This window comes from Typopeltis vanoorti, chromosome 11 (assembly GCF_054136105.1).
Source record: "Typopeltis vanoorti isolate ZY-2024b chromosome 11, IOZ_Tvanoo_1.0, whole genome shotgun sequence".
In the NCBI taxonomy this organism is placed as follows: Eukaryota; Metazoa; Arthropoda; class Arachnida; order Uropygi; family Thelyphonidae; genus Typopeltis; species Typopeltis vanoorti.
Genome location: NC_143559.1, coordinates 130,423,703 through 130,445,374, shown reverse-complemented (window position 1 = coordinate 130,445,374; position 21,672 = coordinate 130,423,703). Strand labels below are relative to the sequence as shown.

The window sequence follows — 21,672 nt, the reverse complement described above, 5'->3', positions numbered from 1 at the left end:
ACCTCTTGTCTTGAATTTTTTTTTTTTTTTTTAAATCACACACGATAACAGTTTTTACTTGGCTGTCTCGCAGCCACGTACAGGGGAAGATTCTATTTTGCATATACTTTTATTATTGTTTCATTTTTAATTTCCAGTTGTAATACACTGATGTTGATTCATGGTATGTGAATTGAAATATCTCTAATTTAATTAGTCTAGATTAAATGATCTCTACTTGTGAACTTAGTATCATAATGAATAATGCACAGTTATCCCTTGATCAGTGTTTACAATATCGTAGACATTAAATTCTTCATGTCCCTTTTTTTTAGAATAAGCGTGGTGCTAGAACTGGGCCATTTTTAATCTCGGGCTCTCGTGATAAAACTCTGAAACTGTGGGATATCAGCACTGGCCTCTGTCTCTTCACTTTGGTAAGTTTATTTACATGATTGCATTTAGTTTTAAATATCTAAATTGTGAGGTTGAAATGTAGTTAGTTTAATTTTTAGCTGTTAGCAAAAAAAAAAAAAAAAAAAAAAAAAAAAAAAAAGATTTATTCATCCACAATTTAAAAAAGCACTGGCACCATTTGCCTATGTGTCTGCTACAAAATGCATAAACTAATCCAGGATATATATATATATATATATATATAACTTTCTACATATATAATAATACGCTAACCACTCCCCAACCAAAAGGCTGGGGGCTCGAATCCCACCGTGGGCATGGATGTTTGTGATTGTCTGTGGAAATACTGGTAGTGATCGGCGATAGATGGCATTGGTGTAGTTGCAGTCAGCTGGTGGATTGCGAGTGGTGGAGACAGAGTTGTAGAGCAGATGCCCTCCCTCGATGAGTCATTGGACTCCCTGGAGGTGACAAATCATAATAATAATAATAATAGGGTTAGCAGATATATATACAGTTACACCCCGAGTTACGTAAGCAATGCGTTCCGTAAACCTTTATGTAAGTCGAATTTGTAAATTACATACATAATACATACAATAAAATGTTAAATGGCTACTCATACTGCTGTCTTACATTAATCTTTTTGCCATTAATTAGATATTTTTCATTTTTGGGGTGATTAAAAAAAATTCAATTATAAAAAAAATTATCAATTGTATTTGAATAATATACATACTGTAAATGGATAAAATACTGAGCAGGTTAAAATTGAATTTCATATTGCAAAGAATGACATGTAAGAAAGTTTTCAAGTGAATAAAAGTTGAGCAGCTCTCAGATGTGAACAGTAGACTAAAATACACAAAGATTATTGAAGGAAAAATGAAAGAGTTTGAGAACAGGAACCAAACCTTGGAGATTCAGTAGCAAACCTTCAAGAAAACCCTGATTGATTCAGCTAAAGAGGCATGTGGTGAAGTTGTCTGCAAGGATAGAAAAATTAGTACTCCATGGTAGACACAGGAAGTTAAAGAGGCAGTGAAGGAAAAGAAGAAAGCATATCAAAAGTTCCTGGCAAATAAGTCAGCTTGTGCTTTTAGAGAATACAGAGACAAATGTAAGAAAGCTAAACAGTGTGTAAAACTAGCTAAACAAAAGTCATGGGAGGACTTTGGCAAGAACATAGAAAATAAATATCAAGAAGGTGGCAAAATATTCTGGAGGTTGTTGAAGAAGCTTAGGAATGGAGGAAAGAGTGCTAGAAGGAGTTAGAGATGATAAAGGTGACATGAAAATGGGAGAAAAAGATATCCTTGATATCTTTTTCTCCCATATGGAGTAATTACTTTGAAAATTTGCTAAATGAAACAAGCAGTGATGACAGCACAGTGATAAAAAAACACTGTGCTGACCAGGCATGCAGTCAGGAATACATATCCATACTTGGAGTAGAAAAAGCCATCAAAGGCTTGAAATGTGGAAAGGCAGCAGGAGTAGATGATATTCGACCAGAAATGCTGAAGTATGGTGGTATAAAAGTCTTACAGTGGCTGCACTGCATAGTTCAGAATGCCTGGACAGAGGGACGAATTCCAGACGATTGGAGTAGAGCTCTCATAGTACCCATATATAAAAAGGGAAATAAAACTGAATGTGAGAATTGCAAAGGTATATCTCTACTGAGTGTTCCTGGTAAGATATATGGAAGTATACTTGAGAAAGAGTTGAGAAGAATTGTGGAAGAAAAGCTTGTTGAAGAACAAGCTGGATTCAGGTCAAATAGAGGCTGTCAGGATCAGATCTTCACTTTACGACAAATAGTGGAGAAATCATGGGAATATAACAAAGATCTGTATTTAAGTTTTGTCGATTTGGAAAAGCTATTCAATACGCTACAGTTATATGGTGTCAATGGGGCATTATATCAAGCAATACTTAGTCTTTATTTGAGTTGTAAGTCAGCAGTTAGAATTGAAGGAAGTACAGGAAGATAGTTTAATGTTAAATCTGGTGTGAGACAAGGATGTACATTATCCCCTCTATTATTCATTATCTATATGGATCACATTATAAAGGAAAGTGGTATTAAACATGATATCAAAATTGGAGATGTTAATGTCAGCTGTTTGCTTTATGCAGACGATGTTATACTTCTAAATAAATCAGCTACAAGTCTGCAAGATTCTCTGTCTAAATTGAGTAACTATTGTAATAGATATGGTATGAAGGTCAGCAATAAAAAGACAAAGACAATGAAAATAGGCAAAATCATTGAAAATGTCAACTGTTGTGAATGGAGAACCTGTGGAACAAGTAAAACATTTCATCTACTTAGGCACGATTTTTAGTGAAGATGGTATATTAAATATGGAAATAGACAACAGAATTAACAAAGCTGGTATGGTAGGAGGTCAATTGAATAAATTCATATGGAATAAGAGAGAAATTAGTCGGAACACTAAATTAGCTGTATACAAGACAGTGTTCAAACCATTTTTAATTTATGGATCTGAGAACTGGATCAGAAGTAAAACATTTGACCAAACACTGGAGACCGCAGATATGAGAGTCCTGAGAAAGATTAGAGGCATGAACAGATGGCATCAATGGCAATATCATATTAAAAACGAGAATATTAGGAAAGAACTTGACATTGTCAGCATCCAGGAATGCTTAGCAGAGCTAATCTCATGTGGTATGGTCACTTAAACAGAATGGGTGAAGAAAGAATAGCAAAACAAGTGTTCTCTGCCAGGTTGGCAGGAAAACGACTCAGAGGAAGACCAAGATATAGGTGGATTGATACTGTACAAAAGCCTTAGACAATAGAAATATAAGATCTGGTAATTTTGGAGTCTTGACAAGTAACAGACTGATTTGGAGCAAAATTGTAGATGGGAAGTTAGTAATGATGTAAATTTTTCATGTAGTACTATCATATCCTGTTATCACTGCTAGTTTCAATGTTTTTTTATACCCTTAAAATGGAATGCAAACACAAAACCAAATGAGCTGGCAATAAATCTAAATAACAAAGGTCTGCAATTACTTTAGAAGAAAAGTTGAAACTTTTCTTCTTGAAATTTTAAACACTCCTTGAGGGTACATGGCAGGAATTTGATGATGATGATGAGGATGACATACTGTAAATATGCAAGTATGAATTTCTGGACAACAATTTCTCCATCTCTGATATCGGGCCCAGCCTATTCTTGGTAATAATTGTGCTCTTCAATGCTATCGGACATTTCATGCTTTCAACAATGCGAACTTTATCCTTCACTATTGTATTGACTGTTGAAATAGGTAGATTTATTTCCTGGGCTATTATTGATAGAATTTTCCCTGCCTTCATACATAAGAATTATTTTCAACTTTTCTTCTAAAGTAATTGCAGACCTTTGTTTTTTAGATTTATTGCCAGCTCATTCGGTTTTGTGTTTGCATTCCATTTTAAGGGTATAAAAAAACAATGAAACTAGCAGTGATAACAAGTGACCGAGCTAACTGCGAGAGGCAGCTACTACTGTACTTCAATAAGGCTGTCAAAGCTGCAAATGCTTTAATACGGACTAGTAGATTTATTACATAACTATGAATTTACGTAAGTCGCGTGTTATGTAACTGTGTGTGTGTGTGTGTATATATATATATATATATATATATATATACACACACACACGCTAACCCTATTACTTTTGACAGTAGACTTCTCATCTATTTTTCTAATCAGTATAGTCTCTTAATAATTTTTTCAAGAATTTTTGGTTTATCATAAAGAAAAGAAACTATCTTTATTATTAAATTCTCACTAAAACTTCAATAAACATCGACTCATCCTCCTGAGTTCTGTTCTCAAAAATAAACGTGGGGATACTATTTGCCATTGTTTGTCTTTACCCATGACTATCTTTATTTTGCTGACCATATGCATTATTATTATAGTAACTCTTCTGGAGTCAGATTCATCAGTTGAGAAAGACATTGCTCTATTTAGCAAATTAATTTAATTAATGTAAAATGTCACAGCTCTCTATAATTCCCACTGACTTGCATAGTGTAAACTCATTCAGGAATTTCATATGTAACACAGTTAATTCAGCTCAGAAAATTGTTATTCTGATTTAGTCTAGATTTAGATATTTACTAAATATTTAGATTATTATTGTTTGATAATAGTGTGGCACATGGTACCAATACACAAAAGAACAATGTGTCCGAGATGTTTTAAAAGTTTGAAATTAAAGTGACTTTGAGCTGTGTGTGTGTGTGCGTGCGCACACATTGTAATTGTTAATGAGAGAAAGTGTTCAAATGTTAGTCAAAAGTAAGAGTGAGGTGCTGGACATTCAAGATAAGAGGTGTGAAAATGTGTTAATGAGAGTGCAAACAAGAGACGTAAATAAATGAAATTTTGTTGTTTTTCTAAATTAAGTTTTTTCATCATTGACCATGCTATGGAAAGTCTGGGTTTTATTGTTGCTATGTTATTTAAATGTTATGTCAAATCTGCTCCTAGATAATTAAAACCATTAACTTGTTCTATGGTTTCCTGATTAAGTATTACCTGTATAACTTCTGGGTGTCTTCCAATTTTGGTTATCATTGTTTTACTTGAATTTATAATCATATTATAATTTTCAATCTGGTACTGGAGATTTTAATTGTTATCCGTTGTGATTATTACATCATCTGCATATATGATGTGTGATTGATCTTCCATTGACTCTTACTCTTTTTATTGAGAACAATGCTTCTTTAATGAGTTCTTGGATGAAAATGTTAAAAAGACATGAGGAGAGTGGGCACCATTGCATAACTCCTTATTTGATTTCAAGTTTTTTAGAATACTGCCCTTGTATTGTGATAATATTTGAAATAAATCTTAGTGTTTCAAAGTTTGTTTTTCTTTTTTCAATATTTGAATAAGTTTTTCTCTATTGACAGAATTAAATGTTTATTATAAAATCCACAAAACAGCAATAAAGGTTTCTGCTATTGTCCCATGCGATTTCAGCCAGACCATGAAGAGTAAAGATATGATCGATTGTTGACCTGCTTTTTATAAAGGCAGCTTATTCTTTTAGTTGTTTGTAAATATTTAGACATTTCTGTATTTTTACAAGGATTTTGTAAAGAGTGGCAAAGAAGGCTAATTGATCTATAATTGTTACATTTTTGAACATCACCTTTTTTATGTTTAGGCAAGGATTTTGCCTATTTTCCAATCATTTAGGATAGTCCCAGTGAAAAGAATATTATTGAAATGTTTGGTTAGTTGTTTAATTAGATGAGGTCCCCTATTGTTATAGAGCTCTGGAAGTATTTCATCAGTTCTAGGTGCTTTCGATTTCTTTTGATTAAGTTAAAGGATTCTTCCTTTCAGATTATAGGTGCTGTATCTTTTTCATTGGTCGGTATATGTGGGTGAAAGCTTTTATCTTTAAATATTTTAGAGAAGTAATTGTACCAGATGTGTTCCCTTTCTCTAATATTTCCACTTATCTTGTCTCTCTTCACCATGAGAGGTAAAGGAATGCAGTCTTTGGTAATCTCTTTAATTGTAGAGTAGAAAAAAATTTGGAGTCATGATGTAAATAGGCTTCTGTACATTTGTCTGCTTTATCATTCAGTCAATCTATTTTTGCATTTCAGCATATCCCGTCCAGCTGGTTTTGTAGGCTTCTGTAATATATTCTGTTTTGATCATTATATGGTTTATCAGATGTTCTTCAGTCTATTTTATGCTCCCATAATCTCATCATCTCAGATGTTATCCAGTGATTATTTGGTTTTATTGTTTTTTTTCTAAAAATCTGTCAGTTGAACTGGTTATAATATTTTTCAGAAAATTCTATTAATTTTCAACATCAATGTCTTCCTTGTTTTGTCTTTCTTTAATATGTTGACTGATCTCATTTTAATATGCTGTTTTAACATTATCCAAGTGGAATTCTTTTCAGATTTGGTTTGAAGTCCTTTACTTTGTTTCTTTTTTTTTTGAAATTTTAATTGGATTTTGGCAGATAAAAATTCATGGTGTATCCAGTTTAGCACTATGAATGATTTTGACATTCAAATTCAAAACAATGGATTTTACAGTTTTGTGAATTAGAAAGTAATCCATGCAGTTTTAAGTATTTGAGGGTGATGAAGTTCAGGTGTATTTGTGGGCAGGTCTGCGATAAAACATTGTCTTTGCAACTCTGAAATCCAGAAGGGAGTAACAAAGATTATTGCAGATTTATGGAATGCTCCTTGTGAGCATAATAGAAGGTCTGTGGGTTTCAAAAATTAGCTGATAAGCAAAAAAAAAAAAAAAAAAAAAGAGGGGACATGATAGAAGCCTTTAAGTTATTAAAGGGGTGTTATAGGATAGACACTGTAGTCTTTTTCAGTACGTGGAAAGAAGGGAGAGAACAAGGGATCATCAGTGGAAGTTGTATAAGATTAGTAAGGTTGTTAGGACTAGTTTTTTTTTTTTTTTTGTTTGGAGGGTGGTGAATTGGTGGAATGGATTGCCAGAAGTGTTTATGAATGCTTCTGAGCTTAAGGAGAAGTATGATAGGTATTGTGCAAATAATGGCTAATATGTGAATAATGGATCTCCCACAGTGAGTATTCTGACTCCACGGAGATAACTGTATAATAATAATAATAAAAGCAGGACTATTATAATGTTTGATTTCAACTATGAGTGGAAGAAGAAAGCATGCATTAAAAAAAACAAAAAAAAAAACAGAATATGTATATAAATGTAGTAGCCATTTTATCTCCAGTTGGAGAGAGAGAGTAGGAGGTTGGGTGGCAGCTTTGAAGCAGTGCCTTCCCATCAAAAACTGCATGATAAAGAAATTAGCAGTGTAGGGACTTGACTATATTTCACTTTGTCCATACAGTTGGAAGAATAAATTGCATCATAATCAAATTCCTAATATGTATAGGATATTATGATAGTATTACATGAAAATATTGCATCATTACCAACTTCCTGTTGACAGTTTTCCAATATTCTAGTCAGCTCTTATATTTTAGTCTTCTAAGGCACCTCTTACTATATAAGTCTGTCTAGATCTTAGTCCTCCTTTGCGTCTTTTTCCTGCCATCCAGGCAAAACAGTTTTGCTAACCTTTCCTCTCCCATTCTGTTTACACGATGATGCCACCTGAAATACTCTGTTATGCATTCCTGAATGCTAACATTGTCAAGTTCTTTCCTAATTTCCTCATTTTAATACTGTATTTACTCGAATATAATTCGCCCCCACATATATCTAGCGCCTCTGATTTTACTTTATGAAAAAAGAATGTTTCACATATAGTTCGCACATGAAAAAAGTTTAAAACTTTAAGAAATAGATAGTGAATGTTGTTAAGGCAGTTTCAGATATTTTGGAATTTGGTTGAAGAGAATCAGCATTTTAACTCAACAATTGTCAGCTTGCCTTTGTCTTTGAGTCGCACAATCTTTTGATATACTGCCAATCATATGCAGAGATGGAAGCAACCAGTAGAGGAAATGCAGGAGTGAGGGCATTGATTCTACTCAATCTTGGATTGTGCTGAGGAATTAAGATTAAAAGACCATCATTAGAACTTCTGTGCATCTTGAACTTGAGACATGATTTCTCCAGATATAATTAATTTAATTACAGAAGCATTGTCTCATAAGATTCAAATATATCACTGTGGAGGGGAGTGGCTGATCGCATAAATAACGTTGATAATTAAAATTCAGATGCATTCATTTCTAAATAATGCACAATTATAAATTATAATGAATACTGAGGATTTAATTACCAATGCCAATTTAGTTTTTTCTTGAAAAACTTTAGTTTCTAAAAATCCCTGCATATGTCTTGCACCACGATTTTTTAACTTTAATTTTGGAGAAAAAAGTGCGAGTTATATTCGAGGAAATATAGTATAATACTACAATTGTTGCCACTATTATATGGCTCTAAGAGCTGGGTTAGAAATATAACACTTCATCAAAGACTGGAGACTACAGATATGAGTTGTGTTTGCTCCCTCTTCCAATCTTTGTCAGAACTCATGTATGTGGTATCCAGTCTTTGATTAAGTGTTTTTTTTATAACTCAGCTCTCAGATCCACAAGTTAAAATTGGTTCACAGTCTTGTATATATATAAGTATAGTTTTTCGTATATATATATATATATATATATATGTTTTTTTTTTTTTTAATATGTATATAAGGGGGTGCTTAAAGGCCAAAGCTGTATAACTGAGAGGAGACCTCCACATAGCCTTTAAAGGAATGTGGAGAACCGACCAGGGCTTCTGACCTAATGTCCAATCCTCACCTTCTTGTGGTGCACCCTGTTGGGTATCTACCTGGATACCGAACGAATGAGGATGGGCTGGCAATATGGGATTTAGCTGACCGAATTCTGTTCTTATTGGCTTAAACCACAATACTAAATGATGGTACAACATGATAGAATTTCATGCTGGCTGGGGCGTTGCCCAGTTAAACAAGGCCCCCGTTGTTTTCGCCAGGGCGAACAGTGAAAAGTCAGCTACTGGAACAAATCCTAAAACACACCCCAACTCAATATCACCAGAATTGAAGACTGGTAATATCAACATACTGAATAGCAAAGAAATGGACTAGCTGAGGAATTAGATAAGTACCAGATTGACATAATAGGGGTGAGTGAAACAAAAAAAGACCAAAACTGGTGAGCTCTTTCTGAGCAATAAATAAAAAATGTTATATTCAGGCAATGACAATCAAGGAAAAGAAGGAGTAGCCATAGTAGTCAACACTACAAAGAGGCTAATCTTCTCGAATGGCAGACAATTTCAAGTTGAGTGATGTGGGCAAATATCAGAATGGGGAACTGGACAATGAGACTTATTTGTGCCTATGGTCCCACAGAAGGTTCTCCTAAGGTAGAAGTGGAGGAATTTTTTGAGGCTTTAGAAAAAGCAACTGACACATTGAAAAAGGAAAAGTTGGTCCTTGTTGGGGATCTAAATAGCAGAGTAGGAAATGATTGTCAGACATACATAAATATTTTGGGAAAATTTGGAGAAAAGAGCAAAGCTAATAATAACGGCAAATAAATACTTGTTGGATTTCTTCTTAAGACATGGACTGGTTATTACTAACACCATGTTCCAACATAAAAATGTGCACAAATTCACATAGAGAGAAGATGCAAGGAATAAGAAAAGTCTCATTGACTATATTATTGTTGATAGTGATGTTTTCTCTCTGGCGCAGGACACTAGAGTGTACAGAGGATTTGAAATTGGAAGTGATCACTATTTAGTCTTGAGCAAGATAAAATTGAATTTCATATTGAAAAGAATCACATGTAAGAAAGTTTTAAAATGAATAAAAGCTAAGCAGCTCTCAGATGTGAACTGTAGACTAAAATACAAAAAATTATTGAAGAAAAAATTAGAGTTTGAGAACAAGAACCAAACCTTGAAGATTCAGTGGCAAGCTCTGAAGAAAACATTGATTGATTCTACCAGAGAGGCGTTTGGTGAGGTTGTCTGCAAGGATAGAAAAATCAGAACTCCCTTGTGGACACAGGAAGTTAAAGAGGCAGTGAAGGAAAAGAAGAAAGCATATCAAAAGTTACTGGCAAATAAGTCAGCTTGTGCCCTTAGAGAATACAGAGACAAATGTAAGAAAGCTCAACACTGTGTAAAACTAGCTAAATAAAAGTCATGGGAAGACTTTGGCAAGAACATAGAAAATTAATATCAAGAAGGTGGCAAGATATTGTTGAAGAAGCTCAGAAAAGGAGGAAAGAGTGCTGTAAAAGGAATTAGATAAAGGTGATATGAAAACTGGAGAAAAAGATATCCTTGAGGTATGGTGTAATTACTTTGAAAAATTGCTAAATGAAACTAGCAGTGATGACAGCACAGTAATAAAAAAACACTGACCAGGCATGCAGTCAGGAATACATGCTTGAAGTAGAAAAAGCCATCAAAAATCTGTTGAAGAAAATACGAATATATGAAAACATACATAGTACCCATATATAAAAAGGGAAATAAAACTGATTGTGAGAATTACAGAGGTCTTTCTCTACTCAGTGATCCTAGTAAGATTTATGCTAGTATACTTGAGAAATGGTTGAGAAGGATTGTGGAAGAGAAGCTTGGTGAGGAACAAGCTGGATTCAGGCCAAATAGAGGCTGTCAGGATCAGATCTTCACTTTACGACAAATAGTTGAGAAAGCATGGGAATATAACAGAGATCTGTATTTAAGTTTTGTCGATTTGGAAAAGGCATATGACAAGGTGCCAAGAGAGAAGCTATTAAATACGCTACAGTTATATGGTGTCAGTGGATCATTATATCAAGCAATACTTAGTCTTTATTTGAGTTGTGAGTCAGCAGTTAGAATTGAAGGAAGTACAGGAAGATGGTTTAATGTTAAATCTGGTGTCAGACAAGGATGTACATTATCACCTCTGTTATTCATTATCTATATGGATTACATTATGAAGGAATGTGGTATTAAACCTCATATTAAAATTGGAGATGTTAATGTCAGCTCCTTGCTTTATGCGGATGATGTTATACTTCTAAATAAATCCGCTACAAGTCTGCAAGGTTCCCTGACTAAATTGAATAACTGTTGTGATACATATGGTATGAGGGTCAGCAATAACAAGACAAAGATAATGAAAATAGGCAGAAGCATTGAAAATATCAGCTGCATTGTGAATGGAGAACCTGAAACATTTCAGCTACGTAGGCACGATTTTTAGTGAAGATGGTAAATTAAATATGGAAATAGACAACAGAATCAACAAAGCTGGTATGGTAGGAAGTCAACTGAATAAATTTATATTGAATAAGAGAGAAATTAGTCAAAACACTAAGTTAGCTGTATACAAGACAGTGTTCAAACCAATTTTAACTTATGGATCTGAGAGCAGGGTCAGAAGTAAAACACTTGACCAAAGACTAGAGACTACAGATGCGAGAGTCCTGAGAAAGATTAGGGGCATGAACATGTGGCATCAGTGGTAATATCATATTAAAAACGAGGATATTGGGATACAACTTGACATTGTCAGCAGCCAGGAATGTGTTAGCAGAGCTAATCTCCAGTGATATGGTCATTTAAACAGAATGGGTGATAAAAGATTAGCAAAACATGTGTTCTCTGCCAGGTTTGGCAGGAAAAAGACCCAGAGGAAGACCAAGATATAGGCAGGCGGATTGATACGATAAAAAGTGCCTTAGAAGATAGATATATAAATATAAGTAATGATGTAAATTTTTCATGTAGTACTATCATATTCTGATACCCCTTGAGGATAAATGTCAGGAATTTGATAAGTTTTTTTTCGTTTAGTATATATAACTGTAGTTTTTCAGTTGACTAGTTCGCCATCTTTACTAAAAACTGTGCATAAGCTGAAATCTTATTTATTCTGTATGTTCTCCATTCAGGATGGTTGATATTTTCATTGTTTTTGTTTTTTAATGCTGATATTCATACCAAACTTATTATATCAGTTATTTCTTTTAATTGTAGAATCTTGCTGACTTGCACTAGGTTTATTTAGGAGTATAACATCATCTGCATAAAGAACTGAGATTAACATTCCAATTTTGATATCAGGTTTAATGCCACTTTCCTTCATAATGTGATTCACATAGATGAAGATAATGCACACCGTTGTCTTACATCTGATTTTAACTGCTGACTTTCAACTTAAATATAGACTGTGTACTGCTCTCATCCATTTACCCCATATGTAGTATGTAGCATTTTGAAAGGCTTTTTTTCTTGGTACTTTGTCGTGTGCTTTTCCCAATCTACAAAGTGCACATTCTTGTTATATTTCCATGAATTCTCAACTGTTTGTTGTAAAGTGAAAATCTGATCTTGACAACCTCTGTTTATTTCGCTTAAACCCAGCTTGTTCTTTTCTAAGTTTTTCTTCCACAATTTTTCTCGGCCTCTTCTCAAAATGCTTGCATAAATCTTTTCTTGAAAACTTAGTAGGGAAATTTCTCTTAGCAGAGAAATTCCTCACATTCACCTTTATTCCCCTTTTTATAGATGGAAAATATGAAAGCCTTACTCCAATCTCATGTACTGGAATTTGAATCTCTGACTAGACCTTCTGCAGTGGAGCAACAGTAAAACTTTTATTCATACATTCATATTTGAGCATTTCTTTTTGAATATCATCTACTTCAGCTGCCTTTCCATGTTTCAGATTTTTTATGGCTTTTTCTGCCTGAAGTATTGATATATACTCTTGAGTGTAAAGTTTGGGGTGCTTTCAATATAAAATCCTGCAAGCTGATCTGAACAAACTAGTTCTATGGACAAATGAAAGTCATTTTTGGTGTTGCTAAGTGCATGGTTATGTATTTTGGACTTACGACATTACAGCAGATATTATGTTAACGGTAGGTTGCCACAAGTGGCCGATGAAGCTGACCTTGAAGTAATGATAGACTGAATTAAAGTTTAAGGGCCATATTGCTACATTGGTTAATTCATCACATAAGATAACTGCACTGTTGAAGAGGACTACAGCTTGCAGGAATAAGAAGTTATTATTCCACTGTAGAAGGTTGATAAGTCAATATCTTGACTTCTGTGCTTTTAAGGAGATGAGAAGAAAAGATCCAGAGGGTAACCTAGATGGTATTGGCAGAATTGCGCATAGGCATATAAGTAGACTGGAGGAATGTGGTTTACAAAGTTTGAGTAATAGATTATAGGAGATCTTAGGGTATATATAAGTGTTGTGTGTGTAGAGGAAACTCAATCATTCCTGGAAACTGAGTAAGAGCATGGTTAGGAAGCATGCGATATTCATGTTTCTCTAATAGTATGTAGAATGCGCTGCAAGTGGACATTGTGGTTGCTTTAGCAATTTTCAATGCTTACAAGGAGATATATAAGTATTTAGGTATTGCATGATTTGGAATAGAGAGAGGGTGGGGAGCCTCCCAATCCCATCTGAGTCCTCAATTTTCTGAAGAAGCTTGTATGATAATAAATGTTTTAAAAAAAGTTTTTTTAATTTAAATTTAAATTTAAAATTTTTTTTTTTAAATTCTAGGTTTGAGAATATGTGGAATGGCCTTTACTACAGGATCACAAATGCTGAGAATTTAGCCATTAAAAATAATTAGATAATTTTAATGGGAAGAGTCTAGGTTAATTAATATCAGTAATATTATTAACATGTTGATCATGTCTTGTTTTTGTGGCTGTGTGGAAAAATACAAGGGTAGTGTAAAAATTCGATGTAGCTTAAAAATATTAAAGCGCTTTACACCGATTTTTTACATAGGTCAAGTCCCATGAGAACTGTAAATAACCTTGTTTGTTTCTATGTATATTTTGCAAAATATTAATGTAGTTAACCCTGTGGGAAGTGAATATATTTACTGTTTTAACGTCAAAAACAAAGGCAATGCTTTCCCATCGGGGAACTTTGTATATAGTTATGTGTAAGAGCGCAGGAAAAGTTGTTTCCTAGTTTTGTATATAAGAGTTGCTTGCAAGCTCTGTGCTAAAACCTTTAAAGATAGTATCTAAGAGTGCCTCTAGGTTTTGGGACCGAGAAGTTTCCTCGGTCCCGAAAGGAGAAGCAAAGTATCAAAGAGGTCCGCTAGTTTTAGAGACAAGTTTCTGTGCTCGGCAAAATACGATCAAAACGATCGTATTTTGCACGGAGGAGAACAAAGAGCGGGTTAAACTTAAAAGAAGATAAAAGAGTCATGCCGAATTCTTTGCAGTTTACTACCCTTAGTGCAAGATCTCAAAATAAAAGCGACTGAGCCAAGCATAAGGGGCTTCCTGGTTCCAGTCCAGCACCAGACAGAGGGCTTCCAGATGTTGCCAAAGAAGGAAAGGCTTCCAGATGCCATAGAGAGGGATCCCGGTTGAGAGTTTGCAGCAGTTTCAGTTTCTTGGTGGCGATTGTTCGAGCTATTGGAGATGGCAGTTGTCCAGGCATTCTCGGTGAGCCAAAGCAGAGGAGAAAAGGCAATGTAAATTACCTGAGGCAGCTTCGCTCGGAAGTTTTTCTTTTCGCCGTGGGAGAACAACCTTTTGCTGGAGCTGAATGAGTACCACAGCCCGCTATTTTTCTGATGAGATGTTACTGAAGCCAGACACTCCTGAGGAAGCTCAAGATCTGAGATGAAAGAATTGCCTTAGAACTTTGTGCAAGACTTTCGACTGAATGTGCAATACAGAGCCTTTGTAAGTTCCATACTTTTGTACAATTCCTCTTATAGTATGTTATAGAAAGACTTTTAAGAATTTGATTAACAGCAGTAAGAAGTGTCATTAAGAGAATCGATTTGGCATATTGGAAGTTGATATAAAAATTGTAAAGATAACTTAACAGAGAGTTAGCTAACCTCTTTGCAAGTAAACTAGAAGTTTAATAAGTTGAATTTGTAAGTGGAGAGTAAATAAGATTGTGAGTTAAAGAAGTTAATTAGTGTAAAAGTAAAAAAGGTTCTAATTTATGCTAAAGATTTTATAAATGGATAGAGAAAGCAATCTCCCTATTGTTTAATTCATGTATAATTTGTAAATAAATGTGTTTTAATTATTTGTTAAAAGAGTGCTGCCTGATCTTTTATTTTATAACTGCACTGTTCTTAAATAAATTGGACTTGTGAGCAGGAAAGAATTTAAGGCAATAAAAACGCAGGTCAGTCACTTACAAACCACGACTGTTAAAGTAAACATTGATAAAAGAAATTTCACTCATGAGAGAAAGGGAAATCTAAAGGAAGTTTTAATTAGTCTTATGCCAGTTAAATGATATATTGGTGGCGCAGTCTGACAAATCAATTTCCAGTATTCATAGGCATTCGACTAGTAAATATGGAAGGTGGATAATCATAGTATGCAGTAGAGTAAACGAGAAAGGATAAGAGGGAAAAAGTGCATTAGAGTAAAGCTACAAAGAATTAGGAATAGAATAAAGAAAAAGTTATTAAATATATAAGAAAAATAACATATACGTTTACAATGTCGCAGACGCAAGAAGATATTACAGTAGTACAAAAGTAATGCCTCCTGTTTTTTTTGTTTTTTTTTTATCTCAGAAAATATAATTTATTTAACAGTGACTTTTATGTGATTAATTCTCCACCTTTTATGAGTGTTTTCTGTCATTTTTCAACAGTCCCCACCATTCTTTTGCCATTGCTGAGTGAGATGCTATGGATCAACCTCATAAATGTCTTTATTCTGTTAGAGCTCTTCACGAATGCCTTGTTTCAGCTCTCTACATAACAGCATCCCTTTGGGTGGGAGAGCAAATAAGTGATATCCAGGGTGCCAAATCTGAGTTCTGAACAGGATGAAGAAAGACCAGTTCAGGCATATGTTGTAGTTGCACCCTTTGTGCACAAACTGATGTGAGGTTGGGCATTGTCATGGAGGAGGAGGAGAACCTCATTCGTGTTTTTGAGGCCTGATTTCTAGGATGCATTTGTATACTGTTCTGAATTGATCATGGGGACTCTGAAAAAAAAGTCCACAAGCAAGACTTTTTGTCCCAGAACATCTTTCCATGATTTTGCCAACAGAAAGCTGTCTTTTGAACTTCTGGCAGTGAACTGAGATGGTACCATTCCATCCACTTGTTTCATTTGATTGTAATGGTAAACCTATTTCATCACCAGTGACTGTGCTTGATGTTAAGTCTCCCCCTATTCTCAGGTAGCACTGGAGAAATTCCACACGTATTGCTTTCCATGCTTTGTATTCATTGCTCAGCATTTTCAGGACCCATTGTGCATACCCCTTGTTGTAACTGGTTTCATTAATGAGGTCATTATCACTGATTTTCTGATATGAGCTGTGGTGTACAATTTATGAACTGTGATATGATCCTTCATGATTAGTGCATCAGCGCGATTTATGTTGTTTATCATCATTGCTATGGTGGCCATCCTTTTCACTGTTTGTCTCTGATCTCAAGTTTCATCAAGTGTAATCCGTGCTCATATTAATAGTATTTTTCAGATGAGTATGAATTTCCATCAAACTTTCATCTTTCTCAGTAAGAAATTCGATCTCCACTCTCTGCTGGCAAAAATTTACATATCACTAAGTAGACAGTGAATAGAACTAGACTACTACTGTCCACTCAGTGATATGTAAAGCTTTCTGTCATCTTGAATCAAAAGAAAAATAATAGATATTACCTTTGTATCACTCACCCTACATAAAAGAGAATGAGAGAAAATGGAGGAGAGAAACATTGATGATGCTGACGATTACTTTTGGGAAATACATTGATTATTGTAATAATCAGGATTAAAAAAGAAACATCATAGTAAGTGGCAAGTGATGGGAACTGGTTTTCATTTTTTTTTCTCAAAAATATCTCAAATTGTTATGTTGTTGCTATTGTTGTTGTTTGTCCTTGAAGAGTCTTAGATGTTTCTGTGTGCTCCTTGTACTGCTTTGGCTATGTCGATGATTTTGTTTGTATAGAGCCGTTGTTCAGGATTAGGATCTATTTCTTGCAAGGCTGCTGTAATTGCTGGACAGGTAAAGATGTGAGTGGGTGTCAGTTCAGTATTGGGGTAGTTGTTGCAGTTTCTGTATGTTCTCGTATCATCTGTATTGATCTTCGTTCCTCTATAATGTCCTGTTCGTAGTCTTGCTATCGTGGTGGAGGTCCTTCTGATTTTGGGAATTTGATGTTGTATCACTGATTTCAGTGGAATTAGTTTAGCTTTTGCTAGTGCGTTAGAATCAGCAAGAGTTGTCACGTGAGATTCTTGGTTGAATTCTCTGGCCTCTTTTGCTAATTCATCAACTTCCTCGTTGTAATCAATGTCTACATGAGCAGGAATCCATTGTAAAATGCAACGTTTTCCTAAACACTTTAGTTGATTTAAGAGTTTATGGATGTCTTGTGTGAGCTTGGTATTGCCATTTTTGATTGCCTCCATAGCTAATCTTGAGTCACTGTAAATTATAATTCCTTCAGATTGTTGAGATGATGACAGTTTTGAGTAGGCTTCTAGTGCTTTATTTATTGTGTAGAGTTCGCTGGAAAAATTGGAAGCGATTCTCCTAGATCCAACTTTTATTGAAAGTTTTTCACCTTTCGGGAGTAGAAGGAGAACACCAGCGCCTCCATTAACCATATTGGTGTCTGACGATCCATCGGTATAACAAATAACCTGTTTGGAGGTATTCAGGCCTTTTTTTTTTTGAGCATTTCTTTTAGTTCTTTTTTTGTACAGAGTTTGGTAAGGTTTAGATTTATGGAGGTATTTGAAGGTAAAGGACTGGAAATTAGAGGTTCTTTGTTTATGTGGGCATTTAGCTGATCAAGACCTATTCTTTCCTGATAGTGTCATCATATTGTAAAGTTGATGATCTGTGAAGTCTGCATTTTTGGTTCCAATGTTCATAAGTTTTTAGGGAGAAAAATATCTCAAATTGTTATGTTGTTGCTATTATAGTGACATATAGATGGTGCGTTCACAAAAAATATTTTTTAAAAAATGTATGCAAGATTGTGAGCTTGTTGCCATGGTATGACAGGAGTAAAATGAGATAAAGAGCCGTAATTGCAAATGTTTGTCAGTAGACTGTGTAGAAGAAATGCCATTAAAGTATGTTGTCTGTTTGATGTTTGAAAGGATTCGTACTTACAGGATGAATTACATTTGAATGGATTAAGTGTTAATTGCATGGAGAAATTGTTGTCCATTGAAAGAGTGGATGTAAGTAATTAAGGAAACTAGATATGTCTAGATGTTTCAACACATGTTGAATTAAAAGGTTGTAATTATCATTGTGATGATAGAGAGAGAATAATGGTCCCACAAATGGACTAGTTTGTTCAGGAAAGAAAATTGAAAACAGGAAAAACATGGGGGATTTGGTTGAGGAATGAACTCCAGCTTCTTGTTTGAACTTGTCATGTTTTAAAAGTAATGTGAACACATCATTCTGACAGTTGATATCTACACCAATGCCAGAAAGAATCAGAATAAAGGTAAGTTCTCAGCATTGGTAAATGTAGCAAGACAAAAAATTATTGGATTTGTAAAACCTGGCTAACAGCAGAGGGATATCCTTATGGGAATAGAATGCAGTGAGTTTATCTTATTTAGGCAGGACAGACCAGATAGTAAGGATGGAGAAAGGATATTATTAATGATTAATTTCTTTGCTATGGTGAGTATTACAAGGAGCAGACTTGGCTGTTTGGTGTGAGATAGACAGTAACAGGTCAGAATACACAATTGAGTGCTGCTACCAACCAGGATGATCTGAAGAGGACAGTGAACTACTTAGATCTTGCAGATACAAGACTATCATTATAGGTTATTTCACCTGTGGGATATAGTCTGGAAGGAGAAGAAAGTATGCAAAATGAGAGAAAGAGAAATTAAAAGATTACTCAAGGATAATTTTGTGATGGATTCATGGTGCAAAAATTTTGGATCTAGTAATAGCATCTGAACATCTGTTTGTAAGGTGACCATTGCCTCCATTTCCATTTGGTGAGAGTAATCATGCAGTTTTCACTTAGGAAGTGGCAACATTTTATATGACTGTGTGTGTTATAAAAGAAATATATAAGTATATATTTATATGTATCTGACTCATACACAAGTCATGCAAGACTGGTAGCATATCTCAGTGTCATGTGTGGAGAAGTGAGTTAAAAAAAATCCAATTTTTTGAGCAGCTGAAGGTTATATTCTTTGGTGAAGACAGATGCAGGGAGGGTGTTCCAAAGAACACAGGTAGATGGAATGAAAGAAGCAGAGAAGTTGGTTCTGCAAGTTTGGAGCTGGACTGTAAGTGTTGGACAGATTTGGAGTTTGTACAGTGCTAACAGGTATAATACTTTGCTGGAGGAGAACTGTATGAAAGATTAGAGGTAGATGAGATAAAATATTAAAACTATTGCAAGAGATTAATTCAAACACCACAATGGAATTTACTTACTTCATGATTTTCTTCCTGATATTGTAAATTTATTTGACGTCATCATTAATTCAGGATACCTCAGTTTTCAGAACAAAGTATACAAGCAGATGGAAGGAACAGCTATGGGGGGTCTCCCATTTTCTTTACTCTAATTACTTTATAATGGCAAATACCTTGGATTTCTGCTCAGGACATGGACTGGTTATTACTAACACCATGTTCCAACATAAAAATGTGCACAAATTCACATGGAGAGAAGAGGCAAGGAATAAGAAAAGTCTCATTGACCGTGTTATTGTTGATAGTGATGTTTTCTCCCCGGTGCAAGACACCAGAGTGTATAGAGGATTTGAAATTAGAAGTGATCACTATTTAGCCTTAACAGGATAAAATTGAATTTCATATTGAAAAGAATGACATGTAAGAAAGTTTTAAAGCGAATAAAAGTTGAGCAGCTCTCAGATGTGAACTGTAGACTAAAATACAGAAAGATTATCGAAGAAAAAAATGAAAGCATTTGAGAACAGAAACCAAACCTTGGAGATTCAGTGGCAAGCCTTGAAGAAAACCCTGATTGATTCATCCAGAGAGGCATGTGGAGAGGTTGTCTGCAAGGATAGAAAAATCAGAACTCCCTGGTGGGCACAGGAAGTTAAAGAGGCAGTGAAGGAAAAGAAGAAAGCATATCAAAAGTTGCTGGCAAGTAAGTCAGCTTGTGCTCTTAGAGAATACAGAGACAAATGTAAGAAAGCTAAACACTGTGTAAAACTAGCTAAACAAAAGTCAGGGGAGGACTTTGGCAAGAATATAGAAAATAAATATCAAGAAGGTGGCAAAATATTCTGGAGGTGTTGAAGAAGCTTAGGAATGGAGGAAAAAGTGCTGTAAAAGGAGTTAGAGATGATAAAGGTGACATGAAAACCGGAGAAAAAGATATCCTTGAAGTATGGAGTAATTACTTTGAAGAATTGCTAAGTGAAACAAGCAGTGATAGCACAGTGGCAAAAAACACTCAACAGGCAAACAGTGAGGAATACATATCCATACTTGAAGTAGAAAAAGTCATCAAAGGCTTTGAAATGTGGAAAGGCAGCATGAGTAGATGATATTCGAACAGAAATGCTGAAGTATGGTGGTATAGAAGTCTTACAGTGGCTGCACTGCATAGTTCAGAAGGCCTGTATAGAGGGATGAATTCCTGATGATTGGAGTAGAGCTCTGATAATAACCATATATAAAAAGGGAAATAAAACTGAATGTGAAAATTACAGAGGTATTTCCCTACTGAGTGTTCCAAGCAAGATTTATGCTGGTATACTTGAGAAACAGTTGAGAAGAATTGTGGAAGAAAAGCTTGGTGATGATCAAGCTGGATTCAGGCCAAATAGAGGCTGTCAGGATCAGATCTTCACTTTACGACAAATAGTTGAGAAAGCATGGTAATATAACAAAGATCTGTATTTAAGTTTTGTCGATCTGGAAAAGGCATATGACAAGGTGCCAAGAAAGAAGCTATTCAATACGCTACAGTTATATGGTGTCAATGGGGCATTATATCAAGCAATACCTAGTCTTTATTTGAGTTGCAAGTCAGCAGTTAGAATTGAAGGAAGTACAGGAAGGTTGTTTAATGTTAAATTTGGTGTAAGACAAGGATGTACATTTCCCCCTCTCTTATTCATTATCTATATGGATCACATTATGATGAAAAGTGGTATTAAACATGATATCAAAATTGGAGATGTTAATGTCAGCTGTTTGCTTTATGCAGACGATGTTATACTTCTAAATAAATCTGCTACAAGTTTGCATGATATCCTGACTAAATTGAATAACTGTTGTAATAGATATGGTATGAAGGTAAGCAATAAAAAAACAAAGATGATGAAAATAGTTAGAATCGTTGAAAATGTCAGACTGTGTTTTGAATGGAGAACCTGTGGAACAAGTAAAACATTTCAGCTACTTAGGCACGATTTTTAGTGAAGATGGTAAATGTAATATGGAATTAGACAACCGAATCAACAAAGCTGGTATGGTAGGAAGTCAATTGAAGACATTCATATGGAATAAGAGAGAAATTAGTCGGAACACTAAGTTAGCTGTATACATGACAGTGTTCAAACCAGTTTTAACTTATGGATCTGAGAGCTGGGGCAGAAGTAAAACACTTGACCAAAGACTAGAGACCGCAGATATGAGAGTCCTGAGAAAGATTAGAGGCATAAATAGATGGCATTAATGTCAATATCATATTAAAAATGAGGATATTAGGAAAGAACTTGACATTGTCAGCATCCAGGAATGCA

General features: G+C 34.8%; 1 protein-coding gene across 1 annotated transcript in view; it reads left to right on the top strand.

Annotated features, from left to right (window-relative positions):
* The window catches only part of LOC150102046 (lissencephaly-1 homolog), a 237,814-nt gene that overhangs the window by 178,575 nt on the left and 37,567 nt on the right, over positions 1 to 21,672 (top strand). Inside the window, exon 11 of the mRNA XM_090400712.1 lies at positions 315 to 416. Coding sequence (XP_090256838.1) covers positions 315 to 416 — 102 coding nt within the window. The remainder of the gene's footprint in view (positions 1 to 314; positions 417 to 21,672) is intronic.